Source organism: Callithrix jacchus, chromosome 16 (genome assembly GCF_049354715.1).
Source record: "Callithrix jacchus isolate 240 chromosome 16, calJac240_pri, whole genome shotgun sequence".
NCBI lineage: Eukaryota > Metazoa > Chordata > Mammalia > Primates > Cebidae > Callithrix > Callithrix jacchus.
The window spans coordinates 59,342,549-59,360,299 of record NC_133517.1 but is presented as its reverse complement, the minus strand read 5'-3'; the positions used below and the strand labels follow the sequence as shown (position 1 = coordinate 59,360,299).

At 45.5% G+C, this 17,751-nt stretch overlaps 1 protein-coding gene across 8 annotated transcripts in view; it reads right to left on the bottom strand.

Moving 5' to 3' along the window:
* Positions 1-17,751, bottom strand: part of FAM135B (family with sequence similarity 135 member B) — a 350,951-nt gene that overhangs the window by 34,160 nt on the left and 299,040 nt on the right. For all 8 annotated transcript variants that reach the window (XR_013528077.1, XR_013528076.1, XM_054246600.2 and 5 more), the window contains 3 exons: positions 9,644-9,799; positions 8,785-8,858; positions 203-357 (listed from right to left, as the gene is read on the bottom strand). Coding sequence is in view for 6 of the 8 variants with exons in the window: in XM_054246600.2 (XP_054102575.1) it covers positions 203-357; positions 8,785-8,858; positions 9,644-9,799 (385 nt within the window). In the remaining 2 variants the exon portion in view is untranslated. The remainder of the gene's footprint in view (positions 1-202; positions 358-8,784; positions 8,859-9,643; positions 9,800-17,751) is intronic.

Genomic DNA, 17,751 nt, shown 5'->3' with positions numbered 1-17,751 from the left:
CACTGTTATTTTGTTAGATCTGTTTGTCGATTTCACGGAAATAAAGTCGTTTCAAACCATTACCTTGTTTCCTCTCTACAAACTGACAAAATCCTTCATTAATTTGGTCTCCCTTCTGCTGGGACATAAACAAACCAGGCCACTGTTGGAAACCCACTGGACAGTATTATTCCAGAGTCTTTCCAACACACAACAGACAAACCTGTCGCAGGGCAGTCCACATATCTGTCCTCAAAGATGACCGGCAGGGTGTTCCAATCGCCGTCAATGTCCAGGCACTCTGCGGGCAGCGGGGGCATGCTGGTGAGGTACTCCGAGTTCCGGATGTCCAGGGACAGCTGGCTGTGAGTCTGTATCCTGGGGAGCACATGGCAGGGTGAACATCGAGGGAAAAGGCAAAGGGTTTCAAACTGTTGCCCCCTCTTCCTAATCCCAGAAAAACACTAGGAAAATTCTCAGCCAACTCTGCCCCTCACTCTCCCTTTCTTCCACCCACCTACTCAGCCCCCAGAGCAGTAGACTGCTTTGCTTTAAAACTGGCTATGGCATTGAGGTTAGAGAACGTGGACTGAAGGATTAGTGTAAACATGAGGGTATTTATCATAGACCATTTTAGTGGAATATAATAAATACATTCGTGGAAAGCAAGCTGAGTTTTTAAATGACCAGAAATCTTATTTTTGGGTAAAAAGTGTGAATCTACATATCCTTTACTCTTGTTTTTACTTTTTAGACCTCTTACGATCTGGTCATATTTTGGCATATTTGAATTAAAACCTCACAGAGTCTGTGGCCTTTGGAGAAGACTTGAGCTTGCAGAGCCAGTTTCTGCCTATCACTCTTGTTCGAGCAGCCAGCCCACTTCTTACTCTCTAGCCTTGTAAACCAGCTGCCTGTAGAAGAGCCTCACAGCTGTGAAATGCTGCACAGACTCAAAGCAGCTTCTCAAACCCAGCATCCTCAGTAACAGATGCAATGAAGATAAAACTATGGACATATACAATACTTATGTATATATATTTCATATAATATACATACATACTGAATTCACATATTAACTATGATTTCCTGCACATATCCATAATATTCATATTAAATATGTATGTTTTGTTTCCTTCTCATGTTTCAATTGGATCTTCACCCACCGAAATAGAGGAAGTTATTTTTTCTTCCTCAAAGCCCTGAACGCTACTACAGCTTCATAACTCTGTGAATTTTCAGAATATTTAACTCTTTAAATATCCTTCTCAGTATATTTAACTCTTTCAATATTCTTATCTGGGTTTTTAAATGGAATTTTGTTGCAGTCAATTCTGCACTTTTTACCACCCTCTGAATCTGAAACTTCTGGTCCAGTTTTTTTATTTATTAGAAAATATGTTGAACACCAGTGGATGTAGGATGGTGTGCACAGACTAGGAAGTATACCTAGAGGATTGCAGCTTGGTTTTAGGTCTAACAGCTAACAGTCATGGGAAAAAAAAGTGATTAAGCAAATAATTGCAATATAGCGGGACAGGTATGGGAGAGTTAGGTCTAAGTTATGTTATGCAGGCTGTGATCTAGGAAAATGCAGCTTCTTGCGCATAGGACTATCATGAATGTGACCAAGTACCTAAAACAGTGTGTTGAAAACAGACTGAAAATGCTAAAGAGTACCTAGGAATCAGTGCCTCTCTCTGATTGGAGGAATCTGAAGGATCTGGCTCTAGACCAACGTCCTGTGCATGACCTCTTAGCTCAACCACAGGCAAGTGCAAGGTTTTGCTAGGCAGGCTTCCTGGGAGAAGCTTCCCTGGCCTCTTTAAACCGGATGCATGGCCAGTGCGAAGCGGCTGTCTAGAGGAACTTGCAGGATAGTTGTGTCATGCTAGATATAACTATGACACTCTCACTGTCTTTATTTGAAGATTAAATATGGTTTAAGAAATGCAAATGGGGGCCAAGGTGACAAGGGGTGGATTTGTGATGGTTGATTTTGAATGTCACCTTGACTGGATTATGTGTTCCCCATAGAGCTGGTAAAGCACGAAACATTCTCCAACATTGCAGGGATTATTCTCAATGCTTCTGCTAAAAGGGAAACCCAGGTGGTTTGGCATGGATTAGAATGACTGGGCTGCTCCAGGTGTGTCTGTGAGGGTGTCTCCAGAGGAGACTGGTGTGCAAATTGTGAGACTGAGTGGGGAAGATCTACCCTTAATGTGGGTGGCACCACTCAATGAGCTGGGTCCTGGATGGAACAAAAAGCAGAGGAAAGGTAAATTCATCTCTCACGCTCTCTTGGATCTGGAATGTTCTTTTCCTGCTGTCAGAACTCTAGATTTTCTAGCTCTGGGACTCCAGGACTCCCAACAGCCCCCACCCCCTGCACCCACTGGACTCCAGGGGCTCCCAGCACCATCAGCTTCCCTGGTTCTGAGGAATTCAAGCCTGGCCTGAGCCATGCTACCAGCTCCCCTGTCCTCCAGCTGACAGAAGGCCCATCGTGGGATTTCTTGGTCTCCACAATAAAGTAAGTCAATTGTCCTAATATATTCCTTCTCACTTTTCTCACTCGCCACATATATCGTATGGGTTTTGTCTCTCTGGAGAACACTGACAAAAACAGATCCCGGTAACAGAAATTAGCAGGTGATAACTGACTGAAGCAAGTCAGGGAGAAATGATCCAGGCAGGGATACTCTCTCCTCCAGGGCAAAGATCACAGTTAGGAAACACCACAATCCACCCGACTCTGCCCATCCAAAGGCAACTGTGATGTCCACTTACCCTGCTCTGTGTTTTGACAATGGCTGTCACCTTCTATCATACTGCATAACTCACTGATTCACAGTGCTAAGTGGCCAGCACCTGTCTTCTGACACATGCTGTCTTGCTCACTGATGTGATGTATCCCAAGTGCCTTAGGCAATGCCTCCTCTATAGTGAACAGTATTTTGACTAAAAGTACTTGTTACATGAATGCAATGAATCAACATGGCGTATGCAGGGAACTAGGAAACCCTGCAAGAGCAGTTCAGAGGAGGCGGCAAAGGGAGGCTGGGGCTGCAGGAAGGTCCTGAGCACCTTTTTTGAGTCTAGACTCTATGTGGGCAATGAGGAAACAGTGAAGACCAATAGGCCAGGAAGGGCCACAGCCTCATCTGTGTCTGAGACTCATCATTCTGACCAGGCAGGGAGTCTGTGAGTAAGTAGGTTTGTTTACATGTGTGGTATGTGCAGATGTGTGGACATGGGTGTGGTATGTGTGTGCATACATTTTTCTGGGTGTATATGCATGTGCACATGTGTTTTTAAGGACACGTGTTTATACATGCAGAAGTGTGCATGGGTGTGCATATGGGTGTCGCTGGGTGTGTGCATGGGTGCATATGTGGGAATGTATTGCTGCATGTACAATGCATATTGATGTAATAGTCTTTTATAGGGTTCTGTGGAGAATAAAGAGGGATAGGCTAAGAAAGGTCAATTAAAAGACAACAATACTTGACCAATATTTAAAGGAAAAAACCACGTTCTCTCTGAATTAAGCAAACTAGGGAGAATGTGGAGTTAGAGTTGAGTTTATTATTAGCAAAACTGGGAGTGAATCCTGACTGCTGACCCTCCAAGGCTCTGAATGACCCCCATCCCAGCCATCACTGTCACTCCTCCACCTGCCTCTTCACACAGCCCTCCAGCCCCACTGACGTTCTCCTAGATCTTTGGTGCAGCTTTCAGGTTGCGTCTGGCCTCAGGGCCTTTGCACTGGCCATTACCTCCACCTGTAACGTACTATCCTCTGGGGCTTCTTCCCACCTTCAGAACGTAGTGTCAATGTCACCTGCTCTGAACTCTTCTCCTTTAACACCCTTCTTTAGAGAGCTAATGGTCCTATTCGGTCAAATCAGGAACTTTCTGTTACCCGGTTTTTTAGCCCTCTCTTAAATTTTCTTGGTTATCTGCAAATTTATTTATTGTCTTCTCTGTCCAGTGAGGGCTGAGACCTTGTCTACCTCATATGTTTTTTAAATCACTGTATGGAAAGTCCGCAGATCAGTTCCTGGATATAATGGATGACAAATAATCATGCAGAGGGAGGGAGGAAGGGAAGGAGAAGTGGCCTGAGTAAGTAAACACGTATAAACAACTAGGAGTAGCATTAACTGAATAAGAAATCCTCATTCCTTACCCTCAGGAGGATCCAAATAGGGATCTGAACTCTGCCTTTGCCTTTTCGAACTGTCACCTTCTAATCCCCTCCCTGCGCACTCCTCCCCCATCCCCCATCCCCCCACTGCAGAAGCCACACCAATGGGAAGAGACTAGCCTGGAATGAAGCCTGCATAGGTCAGCCTCGCACACCTGTGTCTGAGTGTGCACGCTCCATGCATGGCCCCTGTCCAGCACATGGTCCCCTCCTCATCCATCTAAATGACACTCTGGGGAGCAGAGTTTGTTTGGAAACCGGTTGTTGGCAGAGTAGGCAGAGACACTTCCATTCTGATCATTCAGGCAGAATCCTTGGGTTTTAGTTAGGTTATTCTGTGTGGCACATAGGGAAAGAGTCTCCTGGAGCATACAGGACCTGGCTCCTCTGTTCTTTTCAACGTCAGGTTTACCTGAGTTCGAGCTTATGCTGAAGGACTGTAATCCTGACTCCAGGAATACAGCATGAAAGCATGAGGACACTTCCGTTTCAGAGGTTCAAAAATCTGCTATTCACTTTATTTCTTCTCATGTGTTCCTTAGGATGATGGCTCAACAGTGCACAGAGAAGCCAAAGCCAGGAGGTTTCGAGTGTGGTCTCTGGGCTCCAGCAGATCCATGTGTGTGTCACTTGCTGGCTGTGTGACTAAACCTCTCTGAGCCCAGGATTCCTCAGTTTCTTCTTCTTTAGAGTGGGGAAAATATTAGTACCTACCTCATTGAGTTAATGTGAACATTAAATGAGCTAAAGTAGGTAAAGCACTCAAGTTTCTGATCAGAGTAATTTCAATAGACTAAGCACCATGAATAAATGCCTATTTATTCACACCAGGTAAAATACCTATTGTGTTCAACCCTGCGGATGTAGCATCTCTTAGAATGAATTCCTTTTCAAAAGTTAAAACTGAAAATTATCAACACAGGAAATGTAAAAGTCGGAGTGCTATCTCATAATTATTGTTATGAAAACGAACACATCAGGATAGGTCTTCTTCCCATCACCCCTTCCACATTCATTCCTCAGCAAACTTTCACCCAGCACCTCCTTGCTGTGGAAAAAGCACTGGCTACACATTGGTAAAACAGAGAAGAGGAACAATAACACATACCCGTGCTGCTGGCCAATTCTAAATCATTTGTGAACACGTCTCAAAAATTATGACCCAAGGCAAGATGGTCTTCATTTCCAAGGCAACCCAGTGCAATCGCATCCATCCCTCGAGAAATGCATGTACTGAAGCAAAAGTTTCAGCCAACACTCCTTCCTCAAACCATCTATTCTACCCTGCCCTGTCCTTTCTTATTCCCTCCTATCCTATCCTATTTCATTTAAGAAGCACTATTCCAAATACACTAAGTTGATTTCCCTGTCCACTAAATGATTGTGATCCACTGTTTGCGAAACACAATTTAATCTGAGCCTGAACAAGATGTGTCTTGACAGATGAGTTTCACCTGTGCCATCTGCATTGCCCCATGTCCATCCTGATTGGGAGTGTGCCGCTGTCTCATGTGTAAGCAGCATGACCTCCCTGGGGTGACGACCTCTCTCCAGCTCTGACCTCCAGGTGTGCAGAACCACATTCATGCATAGGTGCCAGCCCTGCATCACCCTCTTCACTATCTCACGGTTAGCCTCACTTCTCTTCACAGCACTTTGTACCTTTTCTCTAGTAATTTTCTCAGTCTGAAATAAAATTCTCACTCTCTGTTTTTGGCTCTTATTCTTGGTGACCTGGCTGAACATTTACTTTTCCTGAGTAGTTTCCCTCCTATCTTAGTCTATAATTTATGTTTTCTGCTAATGTCTACTCTTCACTGAAAGCTTACAACATTCTCTCATCTCTAAAGTCACTCAGATGATAAACATTACAATCTCCTAGGAATCTAGGGAGCTCCATCTCCCTCCTGAATCAGATCTCCACTCAACCATCACCTTCTCCAGGAGACCTTCTGTGACAATCCCATGAACTAGTACCCTCTGTTCCTCTCACACAGATGTATGTTTCCGGTAACATTTATTACCCCTTAGCATATCATATCTATGTACTTGTACGCCTTCCATTGTCAAAATAAAAGCTCAATGAGAGAGGGGATTTGTCTGACTTATTCACTGTTGAATACCCAACACCCCAAATTGTGACTAACGCATAGTCAACACTAAATACATTATTTATTGAATGAAGGAATCTTCCCTTTACACCTAAAAATAAATTAGATATAAGAGATTCAGTGACTAGTTTGATGTCACAAGCATTACAAGTTACAGAATCAAGATTTCAAATCTTGTATGTAAGATTTGAAATGCCAAGGCCCATCTTCATTTGCTGGTAAAAGAAAAACAAAAGCATTAACCATAATTATCATAGTACACAATCCAAAGTCTTTTTCTGGCCGACAAGCCCCACATAGTTGGGTCCCTGCTGTCCTCTGCCCCGCCTCTTCTACTTTCTCAATCTGTTCTAGCTACACTTGCCTTCTTGCTGCTCTTCAAACACATTGTGCTTCCATATCAGCACTTTTTCAACAACCATTCTGTCTGCTTGAACCATATTCTCGTATGGCATGGCATGGCTTGCTGTAGCTCCAGGCACTCTTCAAATCTCACATCTTCAAAAAGACTTTCTTATCACTTTGGCTAAAACAGACTTTCTCTTCTACTCGTTGCTGGGCACTGGAGCCCATTCACACTGGTTTGCAATAGCATCTCTTCCCCATTCCATATTCAGTAATAGCACACTGTGAAAACATTTGCACAGAAGAAGCCAGCAAACACTACAAAGGCAGTTTGCCCTTTGTCTGTTTTTGCTTTTCCGAAAGTTGGTTGTTTAACATTTATGAGGACACTGGTCATACCCCACTTCTCTTCATTTTCTATGTTCTTATCTTGCCTTTTTTCTTCCACTTGGCAAAACTTGAAATAATGTAATTTCTACCTTGCCTGTTTCTTGACTAGGATGAGTGACCCATGTATACAGCACCTTTACTGCTTTCTTGCTGTATTTCCACTCCTATGTGGACAATACACATTTGCTTACTTCTTCAGGCACCGTCTTACGTTTTCTGAGCAGAGTCTGTGGCTAGCTCCATGCGTTCCCTGTGCATGGAAGTGGCCGTTATGTCCTCCCAATTGCTACCTTACCCACTGTGTGGATGAGAAAGCTGAGACTGGATGGGGGTGAGAAAAAAAAACAAGGACAGAAACATAACTCTCCCAAGACCAACAGCTAATAATGCAGGAATAGGGTCTTGAACCCATGCAATCTGAGTGCTGGGTCATCTGCAGTTTGTACCAGTGGTTGGGGTTCCAAAGCTCTTCCAGGAGAGCAGTGGTCTTTGAGTCTGTCTCCCCTATGTGTGCTCACACTCCTTGAGAATGCAACCATGGCTCCACAATCTAAGGTTTACCTATTGTTGCTGTGACTCTGGAAAGGAGATTTCCTGCAGGATCTTGATATGCAATATTTTTCTCAGTGATCCTCACAGTTATTTATATTTGTCATCAGATTAGCTTTTCTTTGATTTTAGTTCTAGAAAATATGTTCTCCCAGTTCTAGTTGGGCAGTAAAATGAAGGAATAAACGAGTGAGTGGACGACTGTAGAAATTCCTAGACCAGTCATTTCAACAAGCAGCTGTGCTTCCCTTGATGTAACTCCCTTACATGCAGAATCCACGAGACAAGCTGTGAATGTCACTGTACTTTCCAAACAGAATGAAATGTGGGGAGAAAATAGGATTCTAATGAGAAAGGCAAAAAGGTCTCCAGGTCTGTCTTGAGTGATGGATGGGTCTTGAGTGTTTCTCCTTCTATTTTTGCTATGGTATCTCGAACATTATTCCATCCACATTTAATTTCTGAGGTGACCATATTATTCAGAAGCAAAAAGAAACCCTTGGATTGTGGACCAGAGGACAAAACGTGTAAAAGGATTCCCTGCTGCTGCTCACCTGGGAAATATATGAGAGAGTGACCTCATCCTCCATCAACCCTCTCAATTCCTTGAGTGCTTTTCTTTTTTTTTTTTTTTTTTTTTAGGAAGAAGGCAAACTTAGAAATTCATCAGCCCTCCTAATTTGGTAGTTCAGACTTAATTCTTTTTTTTTTTTTAATTTTTTTATTGCATTTTGGGTTTTGGGGTACATGAGCAGAACATGCAAGACAGTTGCGTAGGTACACACATGGCAGACCCAGACTTAATTCTTATGCTAAACGCATTTCATGGCTACCGCAGTCTCAGGTGAATTCTGTGTTTTTCTGACATAGTTTGTGGCCACATCACCTGCTTCTAATTCATTTTGCAGAGGACTCAGCACAGATGTCTTCAGGGACTTAGGGTTCCTTGATTCTGTCTACAAAACCATGACACTCAACAAAAGAAAATTTGGGCTGGTGACCTTCTCTGCCACCTGCCAGCTCCCACCCCTGCAAGCTGTCTGACTCCTGTGCCTGCAGAGGAAATGCAGACAGACAGTGCAGAGGTGGCAGACTTCTCCCCTTCACATCCGGTGAGGAAGTGAAGAGTAACTTTGAACAAGCCTGTCTGGGGTGGCTGCTTTTAGGAGTCAAGTGGGCATGCAACAGACGACTTACAGATTCTCCTGAAATGTCAGGACTGCATGTTTTTGGTGCTCCATATAAAAGAACGCCTCAGAAAACCTTCGGACCTGCAGAATAAAACAACGTCAACAGTTCCATTTTTTAGGTAGGTATAACCTGCACTTCCTCTTTTTTAATTGAGGTCAAAGAGATGAATGGCATTTACCAATAGGAGGAGAGCCGTGCCCATGACCTGAGGTTCTGAAACAGTCTTGATATGCCTCCAAGCTGATCTCTCTCATTCATATCTCTTAGCCCACACTTGGTTTACAAACAGAGGTTAATGCAGTCTATGAAACTGTTCTTACGTTGCTTTTGTTATTATTTTTAACTTGAGGTCTTATTTATTCTACTAGAATATAAAACCTCTGTGAACAGGGTCCATACATAAATACAGATGAAACAGAATTCCCAAAGCCCACCATGTATGTTCTCTCAACATTTTGTGTACTCCGATCTTCATATGTTTTCTCATCTTGTTCTAACAAGATGCTGGTCTAAACAGCAACATATTTAATTACTCATTAGCACCCACCTATGTGCACCTAAGCTGGTGGCAGAGAGATACACAGAGAGCAATGTTTTATGTTAGAAAGCACTGTTTCCAAACTCTTTTCTAAGCACTTATAATATTCCTTGTAACAGGCTCTGGCATCCTCTGAGATTCCCATGGCAGGACTTCTATGAATGACACGGCAAAGGCCTGAGAGGCTAGGTAAGTTCTCAGTGCCACCCGGCATGTTCATGGTGGAGGCAGGAAAGCAATCCCAGTGCTTGATCTAATTCTCATAAAGTTTCCACCAAAGAAATCAAATGCATGTGACTGGAGAATGTACACCAGCCAGTGACTCACCCTTAGTGTGTGGTGCTCCTGGGTGAGATAAGTGGTCACTTGGGATTGCAGAGTGACTGTGTCCAGGAACTGGGTCCATAGAGCCATCATGTGGGAGGTGAGCCAGGCCAGATCCTTGCTTATCTGCTCGGCAATCTTCTCTGGATTGTTCAACATCTGGAGAAGCAAAAAAGAAACCCTTGGGTTGTGAAAATCTTCGGACCATGGCTCCCAACCATGAAGGCATTGTAGTCTTCCTCCTGAAGCCTTTACTGACTTTTCTGTTTTCAATAAATCACTCTCCTCTCTCTGCACATCTGTAGCATTAGATTACACCTCATAGTACCACAGGATCATGTTATCACGTTTGATCTGGAAGCTAAAACAGCAAAGGCAACAATAAATTATTTGGGTAGTTCCTCGCTGTCTACAGAAAACCATCCAAAGCCCTTAGCAGGCAAGATTGCCCGCTACCAAATCCCAGCGTATCTCTTCCATTTCGTTTTACTTTCATGTATCCTCTAAATACAGCTGACTCTTAGGGCTCCATAAAGATCTTGCACCTTCAATAGTTTTTTTCTCTCTTTGTTGACTCTGGATAAACCTTTCAACTTGTCTATCCAAGCCTCCTAATCCCATCACCACAAAACTCAATTCTCCCTACCTTTCAATGCCCAGAGCCAAGAAGACTTTATGACATCTTCGCAGTTGCCACCAGCTGGAAACCTACTACTCACATTCTCCCCAAACTCTTCAAGGTACCCCAGATCCATATACTGGACTCTACTCTGTATCCCATCACATTCTGGACATAGTACTTCACAGCAGTTATAACTTCCAATCATTACTCTCTCCTGTTTGGAAAGCAGAACACCAGGCATTTTACGGTGCTCCCCATCTAATCCCTCCAGCCACCCCCTGGTAGAGTTACTGTGACCATCCAATTACGGGAAGTGAAACAAGGGTTAGTAAAAGAATGCCCAGCTTTACACAGAGCAGGGATCCAGTTGGAGGCATGTATGACTATGAAGCCACATCACCATGCCACCTTCACATGGTAAGTGTTTAAAACACCTCCTGAGGGAAGAGAGCACCTCTACAACCTCACAGCACGTGACGAGTGAGGCAGTTTGTGCATGGTAGATGCTCCATAGCTTTTCTCCACCATCCTCCTCACATTACTCCACATTTTTTTTTCTTTTAGGGACAGGGTCTCGTTCTGTGACCCAGGCTGGAGTGTAGTGGTATGATCATGGCTCACTGCAGCCTTGAATTCCTGGGCTGCAGCAATCCTCCTGTCTTAGCTTCTGGAGTAGCTAGGACTACAGGTACATGCCACTGCACCCAAACAACTTTTGTAGAGATGTGGTCTCTCTCTGTTTCCCAGGCTGGTCTCGAACTCCTGGGCTCAGGTGATCCACCTGCCTCAGAGGGTTGGGATTACAGGCATAAGCCCCCACACCTGGCTTCACTACACACTTCTTAAGGAGGATTCCTGGTTGCATTAACTAAAACTAAGAGGAATTAGACTAGATAGGGCCTAGAGGCTTTGGGAGAGACCCTTTTCAGAGAGCTGCAGTTTCGAACCAAGAGAGCCATCTTTTGGGGGAGCAACTTGAATTCTGTAGGGGTGAGAAGAGAGTTCACATCTCTGAGGATGGCAAGGAGCCAGTTGCCAAGGACTGTCACTGACCTCTAAGCTTCACCACTTACTGAAGCACTTGATGAGCAACTTCCATGTCCCAGGCACATGTTTAGGAGAGAGAACTCAGAGTTGAACAAGAGAGGGTCTCTGTCTGTGGGGAGCCTTGTTCAGTGGTGGAAATAGGAATAGACTTAATAATTAAAAGTTCTGCGGCACTCTCTACCATGCACAATAGACCGGGGACACACAGCCACAGCCACATCTAATTCCGTCCTTTCCCTTCGCTGCCCCGTGCCTCAGTTTCTCCATCTGTAAAGTGAGTATGCAAAGAAAATTACTGATTTTGGATGTAATAACATATGAGGAGATCCAAGTCCAAATAGCTTGCAATGCTGGATATTTCTTCTGCTATTCTCACACTGAAAACTGGTGCTAGATGGAGACCGATTGGGTAAAGTGGGGCATCCAAGGGTAAGAAACAGAGGGAAGGAGGAGCTTGGTGCACAGTAAGGTTCTCTAAGTGTTGCAGGTTTTTGCTTCATCATGAATGACTTATTCCAGATACAGAACAATGTTCAGCCACAGCATCATCTCTGAGCTACTTCTTCAAAGGTAAGGTAAGTCTGTGATGACGACACAAACCACAAAACTCCAAAATGAGGGAATGGCCTGCATTTTCTTCTGATGGAAGCTTTCCTTCCAGTACTGGCTCTGGGGCAGGCAAGTGTCAAATAAGGAGTGTCCACTGTTGGCTGATTCCCGTCTATCACAGAGAGTGGGGGTCTAAAGCGTTAAGAAGAGTAAAAGTCAGATGGGGGATATGGGAGGCACGGTCAGTCATTAGAAAACCTCCTGGCTAGAGAGTGAGGCCTTTGGATGAACTGTAAGTGACTTCTATATAGATTCTTGAACCAGTGCCTCTCACTAATAAGAACCAACCTCCTGCATCAGCACGTGGCACTACTGCCCCTGAAAGCATCTCCCACCTCACCTCTGCATACCTCCCGGCCTGGCCCAATGCACGCCCATTCCCAGCCACAGGAACGTGCCTGCAGCAGGCTGCACATACACCTGGCTCTCTCCAACCCCAGGCCCTTGTTCAGGCTGCACCGTCTCCCTGCAGCACCTTCTCCTGTCACCTTCCAGTTTCCCTTCTTCTCTTCATCACGTTGGACTTGTCCATCCTCTACCAGGTAACCATTTAAGAAGCCGATTTTGTGTCTCCTTGTTTCTTTTTTATTCTTTTTTAAAATTGTACTTTAAGTTCTGGGGTATATATGCAGAACATGCAGGTTTGTTACATAGGTATACACATGCCATGGTGGTTGGCTGCATCCATCACCCCGCCATCTACATTAGGAATTTCTCCTAATGCTATCCCTCCCCAATCCCCCTGCTCCCTGCTATTCCTCCCCTATCCCCCTGCCCCTTGCAATCCCTCCCCCATCCCCCCACCTGCTGCTATCCCTCCACCCCCCATAGGCCCCGGTGTGTGATGTTCCCCTTCCTATGTACATGTGTTCTCATTATTCAACTCCCACTTATAAGTGAGAAGATGCAGTGTTTGGTTTATTCCTTTTTAAAAAATAATTTCAACTTTTATTTTAGATGCATAGAGTCCATGTGCAGTCCATATTGCTTCTGATGACTCCTGAAACTTCTCCAATGCTCTGCGTGTAAGTCTAAGATCCTCCTCCTTGACGTGTGCCTGACGCGCACAGGCGTCTCTCAGGGCATGTGTACCCACACACTGCTCGCTTCACTTCCTACATCCCTGTTCACCTACATTTTCAGCTTTACCTTCTCAGTACTCCCAGCCCCTAGCACAATGGCTGACAGAGAGTGGGGGTCAGTGACTCTTTCAAAATGAACAGGCAGCTCGATGTCAGTGGGAGGTATCCCAGGCCTCTGGAACTCAGACTGCCTTTCCTGGGGTTCCTTGTTCCCTTCCTCCCAGTACCATCATCCCCCCCACACTGCCCCCAGCCACCACAGTGGCACCAGCAAGAACAGCATGAATCCAGAGCTCAGCCACCAGAGTGAAAAAGAGAAAAAAGAAAAGCTATTCATTAAGTGTGTCTTTGGGAGGATTATGTTTCCTCAAGTTGATTATAGAAATGGCTTTAGATAAGGTTAAAGAAGCCTCTAATTAAGCCACAAGAGGACTTTTCTGCTCCACAGATGCCCCGGTCTGTGCGGTCACAGATGGCGGGCTTGGAAGGCTTTCTTCCAGAGACCGAGGAGGCCCTTTACTCTAACAAGGAGGCAACTGCAGCCCAGAGCTGTCACAGCTGAAATGCCCTGGACAAAGGCCCTGAAATCCATGCCTGCCACACTTTCGTCCTCGTCACCTGGGCACTAACCAAGTATCTTTCTTCACTCCCTCACTCCCCTGCTCTGCTCACTGAGGGCCGGTTCCATCCTGGGGTGTGCCAAGCTCTGGGAAGCCAAACATAAATGCATACAGACCTGGAAGAGGCATATGATCGTGTTATAGCTATTTAATTAGATAATTATAATATATCTGTAAAGTACTGTGAAAGAGATACATACTGAGTACTGTAGAAGGGTCATGGAAGGCTTCCTGGAGGAGGTGATACCTACATTAGATCTTCAAGGTGAACAGACATTAAGTCAAGAGAAGCCTGCTTTACATTCCATGAAAAAACTGACTGCATTCTCTCACTGGTCCTCAATTACGGTTGCCCACCAGAATCACTGGGAGGCTGTAAGTCCACCAATGTTAGGGCCCGTCTCAGCTTTCCTGAGGGTGTGGCCCAAACATGAAACATTTGCACATTTCTCCTAGGTGACTTTAATGGGCAGCCAGGGTTGTAAACCCCTGCCTTTGTGCACGTCCTCATCTTTATCCAGAATCTATCCCCAACACCTTGTGTGATACATACACTACACCTGCGGTGTATTCTGTTTCAGATCTCAGATCAGCGCCCTCCATCCCGGCACCCTCTCCTACATATACAAGAGGGGGCCTAAGAACAACAGTGGTAACACTGCCCACTGACAGTTACAAGGCACTGTGAGCCAAGAGCTTGATAGACATTTTAATTTACTTAATGACTTAATCCTTACAGTAATCCCACTCATAAATCTGATATTAACACTCTTATCTTATGGATGGAGTCACTCAGGCACTGGAAGGTGAAGCGACATGCCCAAGATTACAGACAGTAAGTGGGAGGCAATGTCTGGACCCAGGAAACCCGGCTCCAAAGCCCTGTTTAGTTCCCATGCAATGCAGCCTCTCATTAACCCCTCTAAATGCTGTGTAGGCCCGCATGGTGGCCCCTGTCCTGCTGCGTGTATTACAACAGCATGCTCACAGGTCTGCTCAACTCACTTCCATATATATTTACAGATGACGGGAGGAATCTCCCGAAAACTTTGCATTTATCAAACTCTTTAAACTCAGAGAATATACATGGAGACTTCTGGCATGGGACTCACTTGATACTCCCTTCATTGAGAATTTATTTTTCCTTCAGATGTTCAAGGATTCTTATAACCACAACATAGCAATAGTTCTGCAATTTCTTTATCCACTTACATGACTTTGGACCAAGGGTGATGTGGATGAAAGAAAATTCAAGTTGTTCTGGTAGACTTTTTTTTTTTTTTTGAGATGGAGTCTCATTCTGTCACCAGGCTGGAGTGCAGTGGTGTTATCTCAGCTCACTGCAACTTCTGCCTCCCAGGCTCAAGCAATTCTCCTGCCTTAGCTCCCCAAGTAGCTGGGACTATAGGTGTGCACCACCACACCCAGCTAATTTTTTGTGTTTTTAGTAGAGACAGGGTTTCACCGTTTTGATCAGGATGGTCTGCATCTCTTAACCTCATGATTCACCCCCCGCAGCCCCCCAAACTTCTGGTATTACAGGCATGAGCCACCACACCAGCCCTGGGAGACTTTTATCAATAAAATGAAATCCAAGATCCTGACTTGAGTTCAGTTTGAAAATTACTTTGGGATCTGTTCTCTACCTGGTGCTATTTGGAGACTCATTTTGCATTCTGCTTCAGCAAATATTTCTCACACTTAGTAGGTTTTTGTAACAGGCTCCAAATATAAATAGAACTCAGTCCCTTCTATGCAGGAGTTCATGGCTTAGTGGAGTAAGAAAAAAGTAACACAACTGATTAAACTTCACTGGGCAATGGCTGGGATGGAGCATGGCACCGTGAGACCCAGGAACTCACCAGGAGCTCTCAGATCCCAGGATCTCAGATGGTTTCCGAAGAAGTCAGCCTTTGGTTTGGGCTTTGTAGGCTGGTGGGGATTGTGTCAGGAATAAAAGCAAGGGCATCATCCTGACAGAGGCCATAGTGTGCAGAAAGACGCTGGGGTAAGGACCCTAGTTTCCCCCCTGAAGGTCTGAAATACAAGGTGTGCAGGAGGGCTGGGGCACCTCGGCGACAGGTGAGAGAGCATCACATGCCCATGGCTTTGATTTTGATTCTAAGCCATCGGGCCTTCATCCTGCGGGTGAACAGGAAGTACCAGGAGTTTTAACCAGGACAGTAAGAGTTGCCTGTTGGTTTCTGTGCTTCCTGCAGCATGCTCTGTACTGGAGGCTGTGCAGAGCCAAAGATGAGTCAGACAAGGTCTCCACCATACAGGGCTTGTGGTTACAGAAGTCCCTGTGAAGAGTGATCCTGTAGTGTGGTGACATCTCACTGAGCCCAGAAGCTTCCCCATTCCATAGGACAAGCCACAGGAAGGCAGGCTGGGCACTACTGCCAAGGCTCTGAAACCTACAGAGAGATGCTCTGTGTGTGCTGCAGAAGAGGCCGGGCAGAGAAGAGCTGAATCCTGTGCCCAGCTTCACGGCATGGCAGAGGGGGACAAGGAGACAGCCATGTGCCTGCTGGATGTCCACCTAAAGGGTGACCCCAGTGAAGTTTCAGAGTTCAGACACTCACTGTTCAAACCGCGGTCCATGAAATCCCAGCTGCACCATCGTCTCCTGGGAACCAGTCTAAATTGCAGAATCTCTTGCCCCACCTCAGCCCAAAGGAATCCAAATGCATATTTTAACAAGATCCCCAGGTATTCATGTGCACACAAGTGTGAGAAGTTCTAAAATCAGAGAGAGAAACTAGTGCTTCTCAAACCACTTGCTGTGTCTAGCTGAGCTTGGTGTTCCCCAGCGGCTCTGGGCAGACTCTCAATAATCTAAGCTCAGAGTCGCCCTCTAGAGCTAGTGCTGTGAAGTCCTAGCATCAGGGCTTCCCTGACCCACAGGACAGGGAAGGAAGAGGTAACAGTGACCACAGTGGACAGTCAGTCCCCAAAGCTTTAGTGTCCCCACTAGGAAGCAGGTCTAATAAAACCTACATCTCACCATCAAAACGAGGACCCATTGAGCACACGTGTAACACACTAATCAAAGGGACCAACGCACAATAGCTGCTCAGTTTCTGGGAACTGCTTTCTTTCACTCATTGCTGGAAGGTGGATGGTATGCTGCAGGGCCTCTTGTGCTCTTTGCCCCCTTGAATTTGAGATCAGCTCCTCCACAGCAGGACCTTGAGAAGCCACTGGGCCTCACCGGACCTAAGTGTCCTCTAGAATGACTGACTTCAAATGGATGGTAAATGAACCACTGCATTTAAAACCCTCCGGCAAGAAGATTGGTGAAAGCAAACAAACACATGAAAGAAACAAACCCCAAACACACAATCTCCCACCCCCTAAAACCAACAAAACAGGCCGCCCACAATCGGAAGCTGCTCCCTGATGCTTACTGGCTGTGCTTATCATTATATACCTCCCGCCAGGAGGGCACAGCTCTGGGGAAGACTACATGACAATTTGGGATCTCCCAGAAGTTTACTGGGGGGAAACCAGGGAATTCTCTTGTGTTATAGAAAACCCTATATTGCTGCACTATAAAAAATTAAACACCACCACCACTGCTCTCAAACTCTGCATGTGCTGAACTTGCTTATACCAAAGCACATGTCTGAGTTTCTTTAGAACCTGCAGGTCCTCTGTGGGGAGAACACCCCTCTTTCTAATCAGGCTTCACAGCAGGGGTCCTCATCAGCTGCTCCAACTTACCTCTCCAGCCTGCCCTGCATCCTCACCTGGGACTCACCTATGTGGTCCCCAAGTGCCTGAACTCCTTCAGTCTGGTGGGCTCTTACCCTGGGCTTTGGGTGGCTGCTCCCTCTGCCCTGAGGGTCCTTCCCTGACTGGTGTCTGACACCCTCCCACTCCTTCAGGGCAATGTCCCAGGCACCATCCTCACCTCTCCAGGCAAGATAAAGTCCCTGCTCCTCCTTGCTCCTATAGCTTCTCATCTCTCGCTCCTGGTTCCAGCACTGATCACATCAGCACTGTCTGCCTTATCTGTGAACAAATCTATTTCTGATTGAGCTGCAAGTAAGTCCTGGTTGGTGTGTTCCACCTTTGTATATCCAATGAATAGCCGAGTGGTCAGCACACGTAGATGCTAAGTAAATG